This window comes from Rattus norvegicus, chromosome X (assembly GCF_021556685.1).
Source record: "Rattus norvegicus strain SHRSP/BbbUtx chromosome X, alternate assembly SHRSP_T2T, whole genome shotgun sequence".
NCBI classification, from domain to species: domain Eukaryota; kingdom Metazoa; phylum Chordata; class Mammalia; order Rodentia; family Muridae; genus Rattus; species Rattus norvegicus.
This window is the reverse complement of record NC_141554.1, coordinates 31,482,617-31,505,072: the sequence shown is the minus strand read 5'-3', so window position 1 is coordinate 31,505,072 and position 22,456 is coordinate 31,482,617. Positions and strand designations below refer to the sequence as shown.

General features: G+C 38.5%; 1 protein-coding gene across 8 annotated transcripts in view; it reads left to right on the top strand.

Moving 5' to 3' along the window:
* The window catches only part of Mid1 (midline 1), a 381,084-nt gene extending 361,526 nt beyond the window's left edge, over nt 1–19,558 (top strand). For all 8 annotated transcript variants that reach the window (XM_087600601.1, NM_001431606.1, NM_001431607.1 and 5 more), the window contains 3 exon segments: nt 914–1,075; nt 5,905–6,112; nt 15,565–19,558. In XM_087600601.1, the coding sequence (XP_087456727.1) occupies nt 914–1,075; nt 5,905–6,112; nt 15,565–15,913 (719 nt within the window). In that variant the 3' untranslated portion in view covers nt 15,914–19,558.
* Nucleotides 19,559–22,456: the final 2,898 nt, after the last annotated feature.

Below are 22,456 nucleotides of genomic sequence, written 5' to 3'. Positions count from 1 at the left end.
AACCCCAGGCTGTCACTACCCACATTGAGCTGGCCTCTCCCACCAGTCAAAAAATGCCCCCAGACTTTTCCATAGTGGGGCATTTTCTAAATTAAAATATCCTCTTCCAAAATGGCTCTAGTTTGTATCAAGTTGACATAAAATGAATCAGAATAGCTTCCTTCCATTTCTCCTTTGTTGAAAAAATACCGTCCCCAACATGGTTCTTCCCTGGTAATAACAGAGATGCAAGGGACCAACAGAAATCCTCAAACCTACTCTTGGAACAAGTACATTGTCATTTGTGCTCAACCATTCAATTAACTAGTCATACGATCAAACCCAAAATCACATGGCAAAGCAGTATATCCTTCCTCTTTAGAGGGAGCAGCTGCATAGCCACTTCAGCTTGGGTGTGATCACAGATATATAGGAGACAAAATACAATCAACTGTATCAGAATTGATGAAGCCAGGTTTTAGTTAGCACATGCATCCCATACCCACACCATCTGCGAGTCTCCTAGTTCATGAGAAACAAGCTTGAATGGCCAGTGTCATTCAGGAGAGGGTAAGATAGAGTGGGATCAATCAGTGATCACCTTTGCTTCTTCTTCATAACCCTTGATAACACATCATGTGCATATTCAAAGCATTAGATGCCAGAAGGGGAAAAACTACCTTTGCTGTGACTGTTCACACAGAACAGGGTTTTCAATATAAGCATTTTCAGTGTCTTGTCCCAGTGGAAGAATCAAAGGACACTTACATAATACAGAACGAGTTATCCATATAGCTAGCACACTGAGCATCATTTTATTGTATATGCCACATAAAAAGTGAGATAGCACTCCGTTTTCCAATGTTTAAAGTTCAAATAATCTAAAATTCTGCAAACATTGCCTGTGATTGCACCTGTCTTGTTGGCTTTGCAGGTCTTTGTAACTCGGCAGATAGCTGGATGATTGTGCCCAACATCAAGCAGAACCATTATACTGTGCATGGCCTACAAAGTGGCACCAAGTATATCTTCATGGTCAAGGCCATCAACCAGGCAGGCAGCCGCAGCAGTGAGCCTGGGAAGCTGAAGACAAACAGTAAGTGCTGTGAACTCAGCTAAGCTGTCATCTAACCTTTGCTTGCCTCTGGGCTAATGTTACTCCCTGTCTTTCTTTTACCTTTTCTGTCTTGAGCCTCACTGACAGCCTCGGAGAAAAGTAAATATAGAGCCAGTGTGAAGTCCTGAGTTTCACAGCAGCTACATCTGCATTCTAAGGTTGATTCTCTCTACTAGGCTGTGTGACCATTGACTTCTCTGCCTACCATTGCTCTTATTTCTTGAGAAAATCAAACCTGGAGAAGTTCTTGTAAGAAACAGAACAGGTGCTTATAAAGCTTGACAGAGTAGCCTCTATAGATAGTAGATAGGATTTCTTTTCTATAGCAGAAAACAAGTTCATAATTCTTTCTTCAGAAGTTCTTTATTCTGTTCAAAATATAAGTCTGGGTCTGTAATTCTCAATAAGGGGGCAAATCAGTCTTTTCTTCCACAAACACTAGCCCATGTAGGATTTAATAATGTCTGGAGATATCGCTCTGGTTTAACACAGTGGGGGAGGATGCTGCTGGCATGAAATGAGCAGGAGTCAGGCATAGCAAACACCTGTGGAGTACAGAACAGCTCCCACCAAAAGGAATGATATAGTCTATGATTTTTGCCTTATGGTTCTGCCGTTTTCCTTTTGCTGTCGCTGTCTCTGTCTACATGTGTTTTATTTTATCCTCTCTTCTTTCTTTACATCTTTTGATCTAGAAATATTATGCTATATGAATATGGTGCCAGTCATGGGGTTGCTAATGAACAGAAACAATTAATGAGTTTTCAAAAGGAGCTCCCACTTAACCATATCCTTGTTTCCCAGGGCATAGTAACACATGTGTTAACTTATAGACAAGCAGAGGGTAGAAGAGAAGTGCTGGATTAAGCTTGAGAAAGCTGAGATTCTGCCACATGATATCTATGTGGCTATAAGACTCAAATATATGCTTTCCTTAAACAAAACCATTTTATTTTGTGATGATTTTAGATTCCCAGAAAAAACTATAGCCATTACAGAGAGGCCTGTATAGCCTTTACCCAGCTTCCCTTAGTATCAAAATCTTAAATAACCTTGACACACTTGTCCCTGGCTTTGTTCAGATTTTACAGTGTTATCTCTGATGTTCAGTTCCTGTCCCAGGATCCAGTCTATGAACCCATATCACATTTAGTGGTTCCTCATCTTTTTCTCATTTTTAAGAAGAATTTTTTTGGTTCTTCACTTTTAAAATGGAAATACATAACCACATTTAGCAGCTGTCACAAAGACAAATTTGAAACAATTTTGAGAGCATAATTATAATATCATGCCATGCTTTGTTGAAAACATAGAGCCCATGGAAATGAATACATGCCTACTCATCTCAATAGCTTTTATTTACTCTTGAGCATGCATTTTGTCTTTCAAAAATGTTTGAGTTCCTAGTAAATTTTAGATGCTATGCAATGGGCTGAAGATACCGTGACAATATTCATCTTCTCTTGAAGAACTTGCAGACTTTTGGAGAAGACAAAATACCGAGCCATAATTATCATTACGTTTCTGAAGTTTATGATGGCAATAACCCATGAAAGTGCTGAATATTCAAGAGATCATAACCCTGATAGCCATGATGGCTTTTAAGGATGAGATAAGACTTAGGGGATGTGAGCAAAAGGGAGTGTTTCACAACAAGGGAACAGTATGTGCAAAGGCCCAAAGAAAAGAAGATTATGTCTATGGAACAGAAAAGTAGCCAGCATGACAAAAATAAGAAATTGAGAGGATAACCATGCCAGGAAATTAGAAACAATACCATATAATAAAGCTAGCATACTGATGCATACCTCTAAGCCTTGCACTCAGGAGAGTGAAGCATAATCCCAAATTCCAGTCCAGCTTAGACTGTGTAGTAGGACAAAGCCCAGTAATATACATGAGTGTGTTCATGAGTGCATGTGTACACACACACACACACACACACACACACACACGTACACACACACACACACACACACACGTTTTTAAAAAATAAAATCTAGCCAAGCCTGTTCTCCTACATACAGGAAGATTCTAAATTCAAGACCAGCTTAGTCTACAGAGTGAATTCAAGACTACCCTAAGCAATTTAGTGAGACCCTGTCAGATATAGCTCAGGATATAACTCAGTGGTAGAATGATTGACTAGAATATGTGAACCCACGGTTTCAATCCCCATCATCACAAAATAAAAACAAACAAAACCATATGGTAAACCCATTATGGGTCAAGAGGCAGTTGTTTTTTTGAGAATAGTGTTTGAGGGGAGATAGGCTGACAGGTTTATATGTTAGAAGCTGGGTGAGGATTTGTGAAACATAAAGCTTTGTTGTACTGTGAGGTGGTATATGGATTAAAATAAGAAAGACTTTCAGCTGGGGAATATATCCAGAAATTTTTATAAGAGGTGTCCAAGCAAAAAAACAGTAACCCTCTACAAATGGTCTGATGACTTAAGTTCTTTAGTAACACAATTAATTTTCTTATCAAGCTAATTTGTCTTCCTTGAAGCCAAAGCCAGAAAGTTGGTAAGAATGGGCAGTGGTTGGTTTGGAAAAGGCATCTGTGGTCCAGACAGAATTGGCTCAATGAGAATACAGGGATTGGGTCTAAAGCTAGCAAGGCTCTGCTGTGTGTGTGAGTGCCTGAGGATAGTGAAGGCATGTAGGACACTGCAGGCAATTCCTCTCCATTACAAACCTCATCTTTCTGAACATTAGGCTATTCATCACTAGCAAGAGGACACATAGCACTCAGGCCTGTATAAATGGTTAGCTCCAAGATGGATTTTTTTCCTTTTCTGCCCATTGCTGCCCCCATTGCTGTCAAATTATTTTTACTCATGTTTTCCTTTTACCTTTTAAAAATTGGAATAATTTAAGAAATCTTATCCCTAACAGTTGCTGGCATGAATGTCCCTTGAGATTTTTATTTTTATTTTTACAAGACAAGTTAAATTGAAACTTTAAAACTTAAGCTATAGGTATAATCCATCAGGTCTGACAACCTCTGACCATCCCTGCTACCTTTTCAGGCCTTTAGGGTTTTTTCTTTGAAATTGGGCTTATTCTTTTTAATTTTTTATTTGATTAGGTACAGATGTCAGTTTTATATCCATGTATAATTTCCATACATTGGAAGTTTAAGTTTATCAAAACACCAAAATGATACATTTAGAAATAGATTTGAGAATTTATATGAACTATCTTCAAACATCCATAAAATACTGTTTCAATAGGATACAGATATAGCAAAATATTCCTTTGAAATTTTCACATATCAGTACTGTATTTATATCATTTTTCCTCTCCCTTTTCTCCTTGCAATTCTTCTATATCCCTCCTACCCCTTCTCAAATTAATAGTCAGTAATTCTTTGATTATACATCTTACACACAGACACACACACACACAATGCCTATGCACACACTCATGTACATGTACACAAATATACATGTTTATAAATACCACATTCCAGGGTCATTTAATGCTAGTCATATATGTTTTAGGTGACCTCTTTGGATTGGCTAATCTATCAAAAGTCTTGTCCCTGCAGAAGAATGATTTTTCCTTTCTCAGAAACCATAAATTTCCATGTGGCTCTTCTTCTAAGGGTGAATGAAACCTTGTGAGAATTCTTCAATCCACATTGGCATGTCAAATGGCTTTCTTTCCTTTGATATCTATAGATATACAAAACAAGGATCAGCAAACTACAGTTCAAGGGCCAAATGTGACTACCTACATTTAAAAATAAAGTTTTATTTAACCATGAATGTTCATTTATCAATTTTTGACTATTTCCTCACTATAATGACAGAGTCACAAAAGAAACCACGTGGCCTACAGAACTGAAACATCTATTTCCTTCTTCTTTGTAGAAAAAGTATGCTGGTCACTAACCTAAAGGCAAACAATTTGAGGTTATGATATTATGTTTTGATCTAAGCAGCACCACCCCTATTTGAGTGAACACACAGTGCCTCATGATATCTACAGCCCAAACACACATTGCTTGCAGGTATATTTATTAGGCTTTCCCCCCATAATTTTCTGGAAACTTCATATGGGCAGAAGGCATCTATCTCCCAACTGCAACTATGCTATCAAGTTGGACAGCGTGGTATTTCTGAAACCAAATGGCAATGTTTCCAGCATTTAAATGTCTTGTACCCTATGTGGTGACAAGAAACAGATAGTACTCAGAACCAATACATAATTGACAAAGATGTAGCAGCTACATCAAATATCCATACATAACTCTGTTAGGAATTTTAGTGGTAAGCATTTAAAAACACTAGTTTGTTTTCAAAAAGAACTTTGTTTATTATGTGTATTAATAAATCAAGATATAGAAAACTGTCAATAAATAAGTGCCTTTAAAAACATTGTTTATAAGCCTTAAATTGCTGTTAGAATTTAAAATACTGTTCTATAGTAGGAAGTAGAACTCAGGTAGTAATTGGTTGTTTTAGCCTCCCCACCCTCACATTTTATTTGTATTTCATGTGTATGGGTATTTTGTCTGCATGTACCTTTATGTACCATGTGGATACCTGGTGCTCAAACATGTCAGAAGAGGAAGCAGAACCACTGGAACTAGAGTTACAGATAGTTTTTGAATTTCCATTTAGGTGCTGGGAAGCAAACCTGGGGCCTCTGGGTGAGCAGTGACTTCTCTTATACACTAAGCTTTCTTTTTAGCCCTTGTTTCAGACTTTTATATCGGACTATAAGGATATATTATTTGTTATTTTTCCAATAAACAGTGCTTTTCAACTTCTTTTTCTTTGGTGAACTTGTTTCTAGGTCAGCCATTTAAACTGGATCCCAAATCTGCTCATCGAAAACTCAAGGTGTCCCATGACAACCTGACTGTTGAACGTGATGAGTCATCATCCAAAAAGAGTCACACACCTGAACGCTTCACTAGCCAAGGGAGCTATGGCGTGGCTGGAAATGTGTTTATTGACAGTGGCCGTCATTACTGGGAAGTGGTCATAAGCGGAAGCACATGGTAGGCAGCTTCTGTATATTTTACTGCAAATGTAAAAGGGCACATGTACTGTGAACCTTGTCAAGGATATGAATTCATAGCCAGTATACAGTCTGAAGAACCAAACCTACCTCTACAATAATGCTACATAACACTAAAATCAGTGTGACTTCAGTAGCAACCATTTATTAATGCTAGCAAACATTTATTTGTTGGTTAGCGGATAAGGATTAATCTCAGCTGGGTTTATACTTTAAGCTACAGGTTGGTTCTAGTTCTGTCCTCTGTGTATGTTCCCAACACTGCAGAAATCTAACATCATAGTGCAGGCCTGTAATCTCAAGCTGGAATTCAAGGTTATCCTCAAGTATATAGTGAGTTCATGGCCAAAAGAAAATATGTGCATAATCTCATCCTCCTTTTATAGATGAGGTAACTTAGTCGTGGGCCCAAAGTCATAAAATTCATACTGTCTAGTTACAAATTTTGTAGTCAGGGCTCTAACTTTTAACTAGGAACCCACAAATAAAGGACAAGAGAGTTAATGTCTTGATTTTACAGGCCAGGACATTTTTGTCCCAAGTACTCAGCTGGAGGCTGTTATAATGGGACTGCAGCCACAGACAATGCATATATAAATGGGTATGGCTGAGTGTTAATAGAACTTCATTTGTGAGAACAGGCAAGGGACAAGAGTTGACCTTTGGATTGTAGTTCGTTGATCTGTGCTTTTAACTCCCACAGTATGTCATTACTAACTAAAGGGTGATATAGTTTTCATAAGTTATAATTATGCTTTAGAGCACAAAGTAGTGTACTTAATGTGATATGGCTGATGTGAATGTCAGGAGAGAAATTGTGGAAAGAGAGGAAGATGAGAGTGGTGAAACTGGCTACAATTCTACTGAAAAGTAATTTTAATTTGAAACTATGCAAATAATGCAAGGTGTACAAAGTGCATATAGCTTGACACCAGTCAACCCAAATCTAAGAAGTAAGCTTGCACCACATGACCCTCCCCACTCAATAATAGTATCTGCATCAGCCTAGCAGCTAGTTTTTCATCCTTTATTATCCGCCTAATTCTCCTTGCCTAGACCATTTGCATGTTTTAACATTTGGTCAAGAGTGCAGAGAACAAGTGCTACTTCTTCCAAGGCCATGGAGTTCACAGGCTCTTGAAATGTGAGTGTGTGCCTTTATGTGTATACATATGGAGGCCAGCTGCTTTCTCAATTGCTCTCCACCTCATTATTTTTTTGTTGAGACATGGTCTCTTGCTGAATGTGGACTTTAAGGATTCAGTTAGATTGGCTGGCCACCAGGGATCCTTTTGTCTCCATTTCCCCAGCGCTAGGATTACAGGCACATACCACCACATGAGCTGTTTTCTCCTCTCTTTTTAAATTTTTAATTAAAATACAGTTGCCTTATTTTCCCCTTTCTCTTCTCCTTCCTACATCTTCCTTGTCTGCCACCTTCCTCCCAAATTCATGGAGCCTCCTCTTTGTTGACTAATTTTAACCATTGTGGTTACATATACATATATACAAACATATTTATCCTACTGAGTCTGTTCAGTGTTGCTGCCTGTATGTTTCTAGAGCATTTGGCATTAGATAAACATCAGGTGGTTCATCCATGGGGAAGATTTGTTCTTTGTCTTCCAGAACTTAATTTTACTTATACCTTTTCATTTATTTGTGGGACCCCATCAAATTTCCCTCATGTATGCAGATTTCCCCCATGTGTGCTGTGATGTCTACTCTTATTGAAATTGTACAGGCTTGTTGAAATTTGTGAGTATAGCTTCATTTTACATAGAATCTGGATGATCAAACTTCAGGTCTCTGAACTAATTGAAACATTTCCCAAGTCTGGCCATTTAAACTTTTAGCTGCGTTAGGCTGAGATAAAAGCACAAAGGGATGTATAATTCATGTGCAGAAAACGAACATTTCTAGATAATTGGTGTGCTGTATTAATTTGATATTTTGAAATCTGGTATCTAGATGATTATAATCTCATTAATAATTATCTGTAATAAATGATACATGATCATTATGATCTCACTGCCATTAATGAATGGTGTGGAAAATTCTACCAGACCACTTTAGTTATGTAAACACAGATCAGCATTACCTTTAAAATACCCTCCAGATGTCCAAACCAACTCATGTGTGGAAAAACGAAAATCTACAATTAATTTCCGTACAATGAATCTTTACATACAACTTAATTGTGTCCCTTTCAAAAATATTATGAAAAAATAGTTTCACATTTTCTAGAACATATCATCAGGTAAGGGTGGGCCCCTTACCTGTGATCCCTTGACTTAACAGTAGTTAGTGTGACATGTTATTTTTCATGAAATAGATGCTTGATTTTAAATTAATATGTGCAGTATGATCCATGTAATGGGGCATGCTAACATTGCTCTGAGAAACAGTTTGTATACCTTTTAATTTCTTCACGTCACACTGTGTAGCTTAATGGAACATTACATGCTGCCTGCACCTTCCAAGCTCAACGAACATATGTACATAGTTTCACAGATTAATGATGAAATAATGGTATTTTCCTTTGCTTAATGGACTGTACACTTGGTTATTTTCTTGCTCTCAAATGCTGTTAACATGGACTTGGTGTTAATGAAATGGTGTTAAGCAAGGCAGTAATGGTAGGTTTGTACCAGCATTACTTCACTAGGAGTCAAGAGGGCAGCGTAAGATTTTGGATTTTTCTAATTTTAACTTTCTGTTTTTCTGAATGAACTCTGCCCTCATTGCTACAACTACTTCAAAGTATTCAATAGATGTTCAAACGAGAAATAAACATTAGAGTTTTTTTTTTACGTAAAATTTATATGCAGCGTCGAGAAGGAAATGATAGAGTCATTGTTATTTGGGGATGCAACTTGAGGTTCTATGCTATCTAAAGCATGAAAAGAGTGTCCGCTAAGCTATAAAGCACATCTTCACAGGAGATGTTTTAAATTACAAACTGTATTTCATGGGCCTAGGAAGATGGCTTCATTGGTAAAGCGCCTGACATGCAAGCATAAGGACCTGTGATAGGATCCCTAGCATTGTGTAAAAGCCACACTTTGGTTGCAAATGCCTGTAACCTTAGTACAGAAGTGAGAGAACACAGACAAGAGCATTCCCCAGAAATCACTGGTCAAAAAGTCTAACTAAATCAGAGTCTGGATTTAGTGAGAGAGCCTGTCTGAAATAAGGTAGAGAGCCATAGAGAACATCAATGTCAAATTCTGGCCTCTGGCCTCTGTTTGGGCACGAAGTCTCTCTCTCTCTCTCTCTCTCTCTCTCTCTCTCTCTCTCTCTCTCACACACACACACACACACACACACACACACACACACACACACACACACACACATACAGAAGGGGGTGGTGGGGTAAATATTCAAAAACTTATTGATTAGACCTTGACAAATAGAAGTCAGTCAAAGACCCACAAAGATACAGAGAAAAGTTTATGGGATCCCTGACAGGGCTGAAAATAGAGACCAAGAGTCTATCATTCCAGTATATGAAGTCATGATGGCCCTGATGTCCACAGCCAGAGCAGGAATCCTCTGAAGGAGACTCCCTGAAAGCTCGTATCCAATCTGCCATTGGGAAAATAATGTCCCTGATCCTCTTTCAACTTCATGATCCCATATTGCAAATGTACATCCTGATCCAGACACAAATGTAAAAGGGGGCTTCTGGGTAGTATAACCCAGAATTCTGTGAGCAGGAGATTGACAAGAGGAGAGAAGAGATGTGTTGATTAATAGAGAGGCTGGCAAACTGATTTAATTGCTTATCTATTACATCTACATGAGTTGTGGCATTTTTTTTGAGTTTTTTCTTTTTCTTCTTTCCTTTTTTAACCGTTTTATTGATTCATTGTGCATTTCCTATCATGTACCTCAGTCCTACTCATATCCTCCCTTCACCCTTGAAACCTCTTCCCAGAAATAAAAAAATACACAAACAAACAAAACCGAAGCTTAGAAAACACCTCATCTTGGATGCTGTAATATCACAGTATGTCCAACAGTATATTCCTGTGTCTACACATCTTCACTTGTAAATGTTCATTGCATTGAGTCATTGGGCTGGTTTGAGGTCTCTAGTTTCTCTGACACCATTAATATTGGATTCTCACTGGGACTCTCAGTCATTCCATAGTTATCCTGTGTCCTATAAATCCTGTAGCTTTGGATCAGCAGGACTGGCCATTTCATGCATCCCAAATGTTCACAGATGATAGAGATTTTGGGTTGGGCCTACTCAGAGCACTGGATCTGGCCCTGTGTAACAGTTGAGCTGGTCAACACTCTGGCTCTCCCTTATCTGCACCACCAGGGCTCTAGCACTGCTCCAGATAGGACCCCATCAGCAGGAGGTAGTCAATTCTTCTGCTTTTCTGACCTCAGGCCAGTTCACCTATGCCTTCACCTTTGAAATCAGGACCAGCTCAACTGTGTTGCCCAGGCAATGTGCAGGACCTACTTTCCCAGAGTTCTACAGTCTCTGGAAAAGGGGACATGGATAGCTCTCCCAACAACCAAAAGTAAAGAGGGGGCAGAGGGAGGGCACTACCCCCACACCATCTAGTGACAGATGAGTGGCAGAGCCAGCTCTCCAGTGCTCTGTTTCTCAGGGCTGGTTCACCTGCACCTCTCCCACCAGAGTCAGCTCTATTGTGCTGCCCAGGAAGGTGAGGAACAGGGCCAGTTCACCATCTCTCATGACTCTAGAGCCAGTGGGCATATTTTCTAACATACTTCTTTTAAAGTGATCACATTTTAGATCCAATATATGTGATGTTTCTTTTTAGAAATGTTATTGTTAACTAAGATCAGTGAGGTTTTTCTTTCTGCTCAAGGTAAGATACCATATGTCAATAACTGACTATACTGATTTCTGCTTTAGCATATTAAGAGTTGAACTCAGGGTTATTCATTCTTGATTAATAGTGATGTGTTTGGCTTATGATAATAACTGTGAAATGTTTTAAGTATTAAAACACATGTCTCAGTAATTTAAAAGAGATTAAGAACCTGAAGATTGTAGGAAAATTCTTCAGAATTTTTATTTTTGACTAGTAAGAAAGGATATTTAGAGCAACTAACTGCTCAATGAATTTTAAAAGGTTTTATTAATTTCTTTAGAACTTATGCAATGTATTTTTCACTTAGACAACTTTTCTCAACTCCTTTCCTTACCACATTATCAATCCTCCCATTTTTTTCCCACCTGATCTCTAATTACTTTATTTTTCTTCTTTCAAAGTTGAATTCATAAGTTTAACTTTTAATGGCTTTTTGTTTGCTTATTTTTTGTTTTTGCTTTGTGTGTGTTGTGTGTGTGCCTCTTTCTGCCTGTCTGTCTCTGTATATCTGTGTATCCTTCTGTCTGTCTGTCCACCTATCTGTCTGTCCATCTGTCTGTTCTGTCTCTCTGTCTCTGTCCATTTGTCTATACTGTCTTTTTGTCTCTCCATTTGCCCATCTGTCTGTCCATTTGTACTGTCCATCTGTCTCTGCCCATCTGTTTGTCCACCTGTCCATCAGTACATCTATCTGTCCCTCTTTCTGTCCTGTCTGTATGTCTATCTGTCCATCTGTCTATCTGTCCTGTCCATGTGTCTTTGTTCATGTCTCTGTACTTCTGTCTGTCTGTCTGTCCAACTGTCCATCTGTCCATCTGTCTGTATCTATCTGTCTGTCTGTCTCCTCTGTCCTTTTGTCTGTTTGTCCTGCCTGTCTGTCTGCTCACCTGTCCATCAACCCACTAATATGTCCATCTGTCTGTCCTGTCTGTCTGTCCAGCTATTTGTCCATCTGTCTGCCCACCTGCCCATCAGTTCATCTATCTGTCCATCTGTCTGTCCTGTCTTTCTACCTATCTCTGCTAATCTGTCTGTCTGCCCATCTGTCTGTCTGTCCATCTGTCTGTCCATCTGTCCTGTCTGCCTGCCTGCCTCTCTGTCCATCTGTCTCTGTCCATCTGTCTGTCCATTTGTCTGTCTGTCTGTCTCTCTGTCCACCTGTCCATCAGTCCATCTATCTGTCTGTCCTGTCTTTTTGTCCGTCTCTATCCATATGTCTATCTGTCCATCTGTGTGTCCATCTGTCCTGTCCATCTGTCTTTGTTCATATCTGTCTCTGTTCTGTCTGTGTCTGTCCATATGTCCATCAGTTCATCTGTCTGTCCTATCTCTGTCTCACAGTCCATTTGTCTGTCCTTCTGTCTGTCTCTGTCCATCTGTCTGTCTCTGTCCATCCATCTCTGTTTGTCTGTTTGTCCACCTGTCCATCAGTCCATCTATCTTTCTGTCCATCCTGTCTGTTCTGTCTGTCCATCAGTTTGTCTGTCTACCTGTCCATCGGTCCACCTATCTGTTCATCTGTCTGTCCTATCTTTCTGTCTGCCTCTGTTCATCTGTCTGTCTGACCATCTGTCCATCTATCTGTCTCTGTCATATCTGACTGTCCATCTGTCTGTCCATTTATCTGTCTATCTGTCTGTTTCTCCATCTGCCTACCTGTCCATCAGTCCATCTATCTGTCCTTCTGTCTGTCCTTTCTGTCTGCCCCTGTCCATATGTCCATCCACCTGTCTGTCCACGTGTCTGTCCATCTGTCCTGTCCATCTGTCTTTGTTCATGTTTGTCTGTCTCTGTCCTTTCTGTCATTCCGTCTATCTGTCCATCACTCCATCTATCTGTCCTATCTGTCCTATCTTTCCACCTGTCCATCAGTTCATCTATCTGTTCATCTGTCTCTCTGTCCATCTGTCTGTCTGATCATCTGTTCATCTGCCTGTTTGTCCATCTCTAACAATCTGTCTTACTCTCCATCTGTCAGTCCACTTGTCTGTCTGTCTGTTTCTCCATCTGTCTACCTGTCCATCAGTTCATTTATCTGCCCATATGTCTTTCCTGTCTGTCTGTCTGTCTCTGTCCATCTGTCCACCTGCTCTGTCATTCTGTCTGTCTGCTTCTGTCCATCTGTCAGCCTCTGTCCATCTGTCTGTCTCTGTCATCTGTCTCTTATCTGTCTCTGTTTATTGGTCCCACTTTCTATCTGTCTCTGTTCATCTCTCTGTCTGTCCACCTGCCCATCAGTCCATCTATCTGTACTTCTGTCTGCCCTGTCCTGTCTCTGTTCATCTGCCTTTTCTTCTGTCTGTCCATCTATAATTCTGTCTGTCTATCTCTGTCTGTCTGTCTATCTGTCTCAGTCCATCCACCTGTTCATAGTCCATCTATATGTCCATTTGTCCTGTCTTTCTGTCTGTCTTTGTCCGTCTGACCATCTGTCTGTCCAACTGTCTTGTCTATTTTCATCTGTCTGTCTCTGTCTTTCTGTCTTTGTCCATCTTTCTACCTATCTCTCTGTCTCTGTCCATCTGTCCATCGGTCCATCTGTCCATCCCGTCTTCCTGTATGGCTCTGTTCAATTGTTTGTCCCCCTATGTTTCCATCCATCTGTCTCTTCACCATGTGTCTGTTCATCCATCTTTCTGTCTGTAGGCATGTCTGTCCATTTGCCTGCCTATCTGTCTGTCTCTGTCTGTTCATCTGTTTCAGTCCTTCATCCATTTGTTTGTCTGTCTGTAAATGTCAGAAAAGGATGTTGGATCCCCTAGAGCTAGAGTTCCATGTGGTTGTGAGCCACCTAATATAGGTGCTGGGGACCAGAATCAGAACCTCTGAAAAATAGTGTGTACTCTAAGTAAGCCATTTCTCCAACCCTCTCAAAGATATTTTTACAACTTTAAAGTACAGTAGAAAATATAATCAGAAACACAGTTATGAATTACACAATTTCTGGTGAGAGGGAGTGTCAATTAAACTTGTGGCACTTTGAATCATCCTATGTTTCAATTTTGATTTTTGTACTTACTGTTAGTGTGAAATTAATTAGTAACGATGAAATAATCATTACTGAGCATTACATACCAGCAATTGTGATAGGAATTTAAGATGAAATTTTCTTTTACTCTTTAACTTGGGGATATAGAGACTATAACTGTTCAGATAAGACACTGAGATTGAATGATGATAAAGGACTTAACTTCATATGTGGAAATCATTCTCCCTGCTTGCCTTTGCCAAAGTACGTTCAAAGCCATGGACAAATGGAAAATATGATAGCAACTGCAAAATTTAAAGTCTGTTGAAAGGATAAGCCTATACAAAGTCATGATGTCCAGTGTGGTAGCCATGCTCCCTATACAAAGCCATTTAAATAAACTTATTTCAATTTCAAATTCATTACAACTAGATATGGGGGCTTAAGTCCTACCACTCAGAAAGCTGAAAAGAGAAAGGTTGCAAGAGTTTGAGGCCTGTCTGGGCCACAATGTGAAACTATGTTTAAAATAAAGAGATGACAGATAGATAGATAGATAGATAGATAGATAGATAGATAGATAGAGAGGTGCTTTCATACTTACACTATGTCTATACCCTGACAATCTCAAAGATGACTGAAAATGTCATAATTGAAAAATAAATATATTTCTGACATTTATCCTCCTGAATGTCATAGCTCAACTTGGCCTGCAATGAATATTCTCAGATTATTTACATTAATTAGCCTTAAGTAAGGATAACTCCTTTATCACAAATTCTTACATCTTGATTATTTTATATCTTTTATTGTCTTCAGTACATTGTAGTGTATGGTATCAGATGTTTCCTCTTATTGTGCTTAATGTCATATAAAAGTACAGCATCGGGATTGGGGGTTTAGCTCAGTGGTAGAGCACTTGCCTAGGAAGTGCAAGGCCCTGGGTTCGGTCCCCAGCTCCGAAAAAAAGAACCAAAAAAAAAAAAAAAGTACAGCATCATGTATCACAAGCTCAGGAGACAATCAAAACCCAAAGGATGATTTTGTAGATAGTACATTGCTTTAATAAGGTTTCTTTATAAAATCTTAAGCCAAGGCATTCTAAATTATGGATTGTCTGTAAATTTAAAGTTGATTTCACAGGCTCCCCAGTCACAGTTCCAAGGCCCAATAGCCATATGTGCTTCAGACAACTGTACTGAACAGAAAAAAAAAAAAAAGAAAAAAACACTTCAATTATTATAGAAAGATCTAAGCTAATCAGTACTGGTCCAGAAAATTTTACTGCACAGACATTTACAAAAGATAAACAGCAGTAAGAGGGAAAGTCAAATTTCTCTGGTAACATAAAACAGGAAGGTAGGCCAATACACTGGTCACCTTCCACCTCTATGTGTTTGGGAAGGACAAAGATATATATTTAGATTTAAATACTCACTTAAAGAGAGTGTGATCATGAGTAACAAATGATCACATTTTTAAAAAAATCAAAAAACCCTGTAGACCTCAGAGCAAATTTTACTTACATGCAATGTGGGTTTTTTGTTTGTTTGTTTGTTTGTTTTTGTTTTCCTTTTTTTTTTTTTTTTGTCCCTGCAGGTATGCCATTGGCCTTGCGTACAAATCAGCTCCAAAACATGAATGGATTGGGAAGAATTCTGCTTCCTGGGCCCTTTGCCGCTGCAACAATAACTGGGTGGTGAGACATAACAGCAAGGAAATACCCATTGAACCAGCCCCCCACCCCCGGCGTGTAGGCATCCTGCTGGACTATGATAATGGCTCAATCGCTTTTTATGATGCTTTGAACTCCATCCACCTCTATACCTTCGATGTGGCGCTTGCGCAGCCTGTGTGCCCCACCTTTACTGTGTGGAACAAGTGTTTGACGATTATAACTGGTCTTCCCATCCCAGACCATTTGGACTGTACAGAACAGCTACCTTGAGCATCTGGCCCCAGAGCAGCCCCAAGGAATTACAGAGGTTGAGGATGTTGTTTATGGGATTGAGAAACTAAGGCTTCAAGAGTGTGATGAAATATTCCCCAACTTGTCCAGAAACCAGCTCAGATAGGGCTCCACATGGAAGATTTCCCTCCTTTTCCTGTGTTTCGTATTAAGTACAGGCTTTAATAATTTCTTTACTTTTTTGTATTTAGAGGAAAATCTATAGATTATTTATAAAAGAAGCATAATCTGGATTACAGCTGTTAGGAATCACTTGGTTTTGTCCAATAAGAGGCCCGTAAGTTTACCAGTCCTTTACCAGTTTCATTTCATCAGTCTATGAGCCTGTAAAAAATTTTTTGTAGATTTGTGTGGTTTTTTTTCACTTTCTTACATTCTACTCCATACTGAGGCCATGCTAGGTACTGTCACTTAGAACAACTGAATATATGGCTAAAATAAAAGTAATTTTGATCCTTGTAAGGAAGTACAGGTTCCTTTACTCTTTTAGTCAAGATATTTTAACTGTGATATCAGATCACTTGTACTGGATCAAATAGAATGAGAAAAAATCGAGAAGGAAAGAATTAACTTTGGACCTCAAGCTTACCCAGACTGATGGGATGATTTGGAAATTCTTAAAAGTTTTGTTATATATTATCACCCACTTCTCCAGGGCTGAAGCTTTTGGGCTAATATCTTGAATGAGATTACAATTAAATGTTGTCATTTGATTTCTACAAGTGATTTAAGAATTCATGCTGATTTGGGTTTTATCAAAAGCAGAATTCTGTTTTATGGTATAAAACTGTTTTACTTTACCTCTTACCAGTCATTTTTGGGCCTATGAAATTTTTTCACTAAATTTAATAGGTGCCCTATTATTCCATTCCACAAATCAAATTTTCATTTCTTTCTGTAACTATAGATATTAACATGGCCTTTTACAAATAGCAATCCCACTTTCAACTGATTTTGTTTTCTGGGACATCAGCACATGCCCTTGAACACTGTCCAAATATAAGTCACCAAAAACAGTATTTATGAGTAATGATAAGACATATTAAACAAAGTACTAGTCACTAGTGTACATGCCTTTAAAGTTACAGTGTTTTAGTAAGCACATTTTGAAGATGTAGACATCCCCATATATCCTAGTATAGTTTATCATAGAGTTGTAAGAAAAAAATCTAATTTGCTGTTCCTACAGAAGAATCTGCCAATAGAACCTACTAATAAAATTGCAGATAGAATTCTTTTCATACTGACCTGATATACTGTAGTGGTCTCTAAATTAAGACTTTCTCAGGTGATCTTGGCATGGGACATTGACATGGGTTCACCTTGATAAAAGACATTTACCTGTATAAGTGGTTTCAACTGCTAAAATATTTATCTTGGCCACCACATCAGCCAGCCATTGACTGAAAAGACTGATGGATTGAGGCATTGGTTTTGGTGATTTTGTTTTTAATCAAATCAACCATTTCCCAGAAATAACTCAATACACTCCCCCTTTCAGCGTCACATGGTCACAATTAATGTGCATGCCAATCTTGACTTCATGGAAGACAAAGCCAATTTCCTGTGTCTTTCTGTCCCTTCCTTGGCAGATTTTGTCCTTTTTTTTAATGGCTAGATTTTTATATATTGACTATATTATTTATACCCAGATGAATATTTTGATAGCAACTTAAGACAATTTCACATCTTAAAAATGGACACCTCAGTGGAAAAACTTTCATTTTTCTCTAACAATTTATTAGGACTTTTTAACAGTATAAAAAAATGTGTATTTGCCTTCCCTGAATAAACCGAAAAGGTTGTCTCAGTCATTTTTATGTACATTTTGGGTAACTGGATAATAGATATTTTAATGCACTTTGTACTCTTACAGGTTCTAAACAAAAGGGTCTAAAACTCAAATTCTGAGTTTTTAAAAACTCATGGTCTCCAGGTAACAATAAATGCTACAGTTTGCCTTATGATGTTCACATAAAGCATTTATGAACAGGACAATATTTCCATGAATATGTTTTTCAGTATAAAGATGTTACTACTCAGATTTTCACTGCAAGCTTTTTAGGGTGTGTTTTGGCTATTTTTGTAAGGACAAGACAGATTATGTTATAATTTTGTTGTGCAAGTCTTACTCTTGGCTAACTTAAAAACATTGCGGATGTAGCAGTTACTATTTCCAGGTTGTCATATTTACAGGAAAATGTGTATATGGTGAAAGACCACAGTGTTTAATTGCTGTAATGATGTAGAAAAGATTTCCATGTGGATTTTTTAAGTTTAAAAATACATGATGTAAACTTTGCTGCAGTATAACTCTGCATTTTCTTTAATGGACTGGGGCCACTCAAAGGAAGCATTTATATAGAGGGGCAAAAGAGATGGCAGAGTCAATTGAATTAGTACAACAAAAATGATGAGATGCCAATGAAGGCTGTAAAGCCTTGGCACAGTGTGTATGTGAATAACTCAGTTGCCAAGTGCCCTGAGCACAAAAAGGGCCTAAGCTTTGTATCATGTTATCTTTTCCTTGTTATGAATCTTAGTGGTTTTTTTGAACATGGAGGTCATCATTTTCACTTTTGCACTGGGCCTTGCATATTATGTAGCCATTCCTTGGAACAGGACTCCAAATCATGGTACTGCTCTTCCTAATGGATAAAGAGAAACATGTTGCTTATTGAAACTTGCTTTAGATTCATACTCAAATCTGAATTTAGATAATAGATAAGATGAGAGTGGATGTAGAGTGAAGATTTTCTCTCCAGCTTTAAAAGAAAGTGACTTCAGAAAGTGACTGTGCAGATGGTGGTTTCTGTGGAGTGAAAAGCAACCTGAAAATGGACAGTCTTTTATTATGGTACTGATATATGGACCTTGAACTTCCTGAGGAATGAGCCAGTGCCCTCTACTCAAGATGGATTTGTAACTCAGCTCCAGGTTTGCATGTAAATGGCTGCAGAGAGACATGTGACTGCCTGTTCAGTGCATCTGGTGCTGGGAAGCTGACATCTGGTCTCTCTTGGTAAAACATCAATGGCATGCAGAGACAATGACACTAGCAAGAGAAATGTTTTGAAAATAGTGCTTCTCTTCAAGTTCTTGATTTTGCTACCCAAGAAGACATTTGGCCTTATTTGGAGTCAATTTTGGTAGTTGCAAGTTGGAGACATGTTGCTCCTGGCATCTGGTTGGTGCAAGTCAGAAATGGCATTTAACATCCCACAGTGCACAGTGAAGCTTCTCATCAGAAAATGATATATAGCTCAAAATGTCAGCTGTTTCCTAGTTTAGCTACTCTTGAATGTTAGATTTTTTTCAGGGATAAACAAACAAAAAGGCACAGAAGTCAATAACTTCACAGAAGTGGCACTATCATCCTTAAAATTATTTAAAAATACAGAAAACCTGATTTCTAAAGCAATCCAAGAGGGTGAGAATGCACATTATTGAAATAAGTGTTGTGATTTTATTATCTTGCTGAAATGATGTTTTTTTCTGTCTTGTTGGACCAGTATACTTTCAATCCCTGGTACTTGAGTCAACTGCCAAGCCCCTCAGTCCAGAATCGATTCTTGCTTACTGTTGCTTCCTGGTTCAAAATAAAATCCTTTTGTGGCACCAGAACATGTCTTTGCCTGGTTTTGTTGCCTTTCTCCATTTTACCTTTTCACATTCATGACATGCACAGACACTTATTTGACTTTTGCTTGTTGCTCCCACTATTTTATGTTATGCAATTCATTTTTTGACATCTGAAACTGTCATATCTGGTATCTACCCTTCTACATTCAAAACATAGTTACTTTACAAGACTGAAAATATCTTATATGGAATTTTAAAACACTAAAAGAAAACTCCTTAAGGAGTGGAATCCCATAGTAAAGATTGCTTGATATCAACTCTCACAGGGATGATAGAGATAAGAGGAACAGTGACTGTCAACAGATAAACAGTGATCATTTTAGTGTTGTCTACGGTCATCCTTCCTGGTGGTTCATAAGTATATTTCCATGCAAATACTCATGTCAGGAACCACAGAAACTGATTTCTGCATCTTACAGATACAAGCCCTTTGGGGCTATGTCAGTGTTAAGCAGAATGCATTGCACCGAGTCACAGTATCAAAACCATCAAACACAGGGGAAAGGCCCTTTCTGTCTTACTTCAGAACTTTTGGTCAGAACCTTTGAAGGTGGTATCCAGCAATTTGAATTCCAGCAAGCACTACACTGAATTTTGGTACTTACTAGTGAGAGTATAGGAGACAGTCTCTGCAGAAATCCCTGACCTCATAGCTCATATCAAAGGAGTTTTCCAGCATGAAATGTGTTTCTAAGGCTAAGTACTTTTAAGACAAAATGAGGGTGTGCAGAGGTTCCTCATCTGACTTCATGAAAATGTTCTTGTCCATGCATGTTGACTTCTGGATCCTACCCTGAAAGCTGATGTGACAAGGGTTGGAATGCAAGGCAGCAGCATGTACTTTCAAAACACTATTCTGAGGCTTGTCCAGGATTTCTAGTCAGTATTATAGCCCAAGTTGGTGACTTTAAGGTTCAGGCTGTGAACTCTAGGGTTTTCTGGCACAGGGTCTCTGCCATAACAGTCTGTGGTCATAGAAAATATGTCAGCGAATGGTTGTGATTGGGAGAAAATAAAACTTGGCCTGCAAGCTGTAGTTTTGCTAGCCTCTGCTGTACCGGATGCTAGACTACCCAAAGCCCGTGGGCTTTCTGTACTCTCTCACTCAAGACTGGCCTCTGTCCACTTCATGTATAAGTGAGTTCTAAAATTTCTTACCAACATTAAATTCCATCAAATAGAGAAACCACAGGACCTATGGACAACTAGATATGGAGTACTTAAGACAGGGCCATTCAATGGATATTATAAGATTCCCTCATTTGACAGACCAGAGTGGCCATGCCAATGTTCTAATGATTAGTTTTACAACCTTCATAAAGTCATCTCAAATCAAACTTCTCACTAGTGACAGGTGTGTAAATGTATTCTCTTTGACAAGCATTTTAAGTCCATTCCACTTGAACTTTTGAAGCTTAACAGACACCACTATAATTAATTTCCTTTTAAGTTATGTTTAAGTGTGGGCCAAGCAATTCTCAGGGAAGCCCGTATCCAATTCTTTTTGTCTTAATACATGCAATATATTTAAGAAGATAGCTGCTTGTAATAGTAGGAAGACCAAAGTGGGATACATGTCAGTTGTAAAATCCCTTTCCCTTGAGTATCAGCATTCTCAAAAAAATCACATTTAGATAAAAATGACGTCTAGGACTTAAAGAAAATCCTCCCTTTAAGTTGTTCTAACAGCATGAGCAATCTATGGAAAGGATTGCAGTTTTATCTTTGGATTTTTTTGCAGCCATGTCCTCCTGAGAGAATTATTAAAGCATGATTAGATAGGAAGTATAGTAATTAACAAGCAAATATTTCCTGGCCTAAAACCAATTACCAACTGAAAAATTAGCACAGAAAAAGGATTTAACAAACACTGGTTCTTTTGCACAGTCTATTTATTCTCAAAGCACAATTTTGTAATGGTCATTAAAGGCTGTTCAACTTCACTAATGCACTTCAAATACTACTAATAGTTGTACCCTTAACTAATGGTATTCTCCCTCTAACAACTGGCCTCCTGCACTTCCTCTTCTCAGTCAAGCTTCCCAAAGGACTGTTCATACCTGCTACTGCTCTGTGCTCACCCAACAATGTACCTCCTATGTGCCATAAGAAGCTAAAAGTCTTTCATTACACTGATATAAGTGGCTTCTACACTTAGAAAAAAATCATTCTCAAGTATCACCTGTCCTCATCTTGACATACAACAGGTTTTTGAAATATGTGCAGCTTATTTTTAATCTTGCCACAAGCAAAACATCCCTTCCATTGCCTCAATCACCACTGCGTGCAAAAATTGTTTCTTCATACAAATTCAAATCTCAAGGTCTAAGTTTTCCTCTAAACTCAGCCATATACATTGGCCTAGTGGGGGGGGGTATCAAGTTCAGAAACCTAAAGGACACCTTGAGTTAAGTATTCCAGAAATGCACTTATTATCTATGCTGGAAAACTTCCTCTAAGCAAAATTCATAGGTGTACAGTTGATGTCATTTTGTCCTCTATGTCCAATCCATTATGAACTCTTTTTTAATCCCTAAGTATGTCTTTGTCCTCTGCCCACAACCCCCATCTCTTTCAGGTTTCTACCTCTACTACTGAAGTAATAAAATCCTCCCAAGTTTTGAACCTACTTCCTATCAAACTCTGCAATTCCAGGGGAGTCTTTTTCTGACATCGCAACTTAAAATACATTCCCCTAACAACATCCATTGACAGATATCTCTGCCCATCTTCATGATGTTATCCTGGGTGTGTGTATGTATGTATGTATGTATGTATGTATGTATGTATGTATGTATGTATGTGTATACGTGTGTGTGTGTATAATTTTAATCAGTGAAAATTTTGTTTACTATTTCTGCTCACATACCCTCCCCAGAG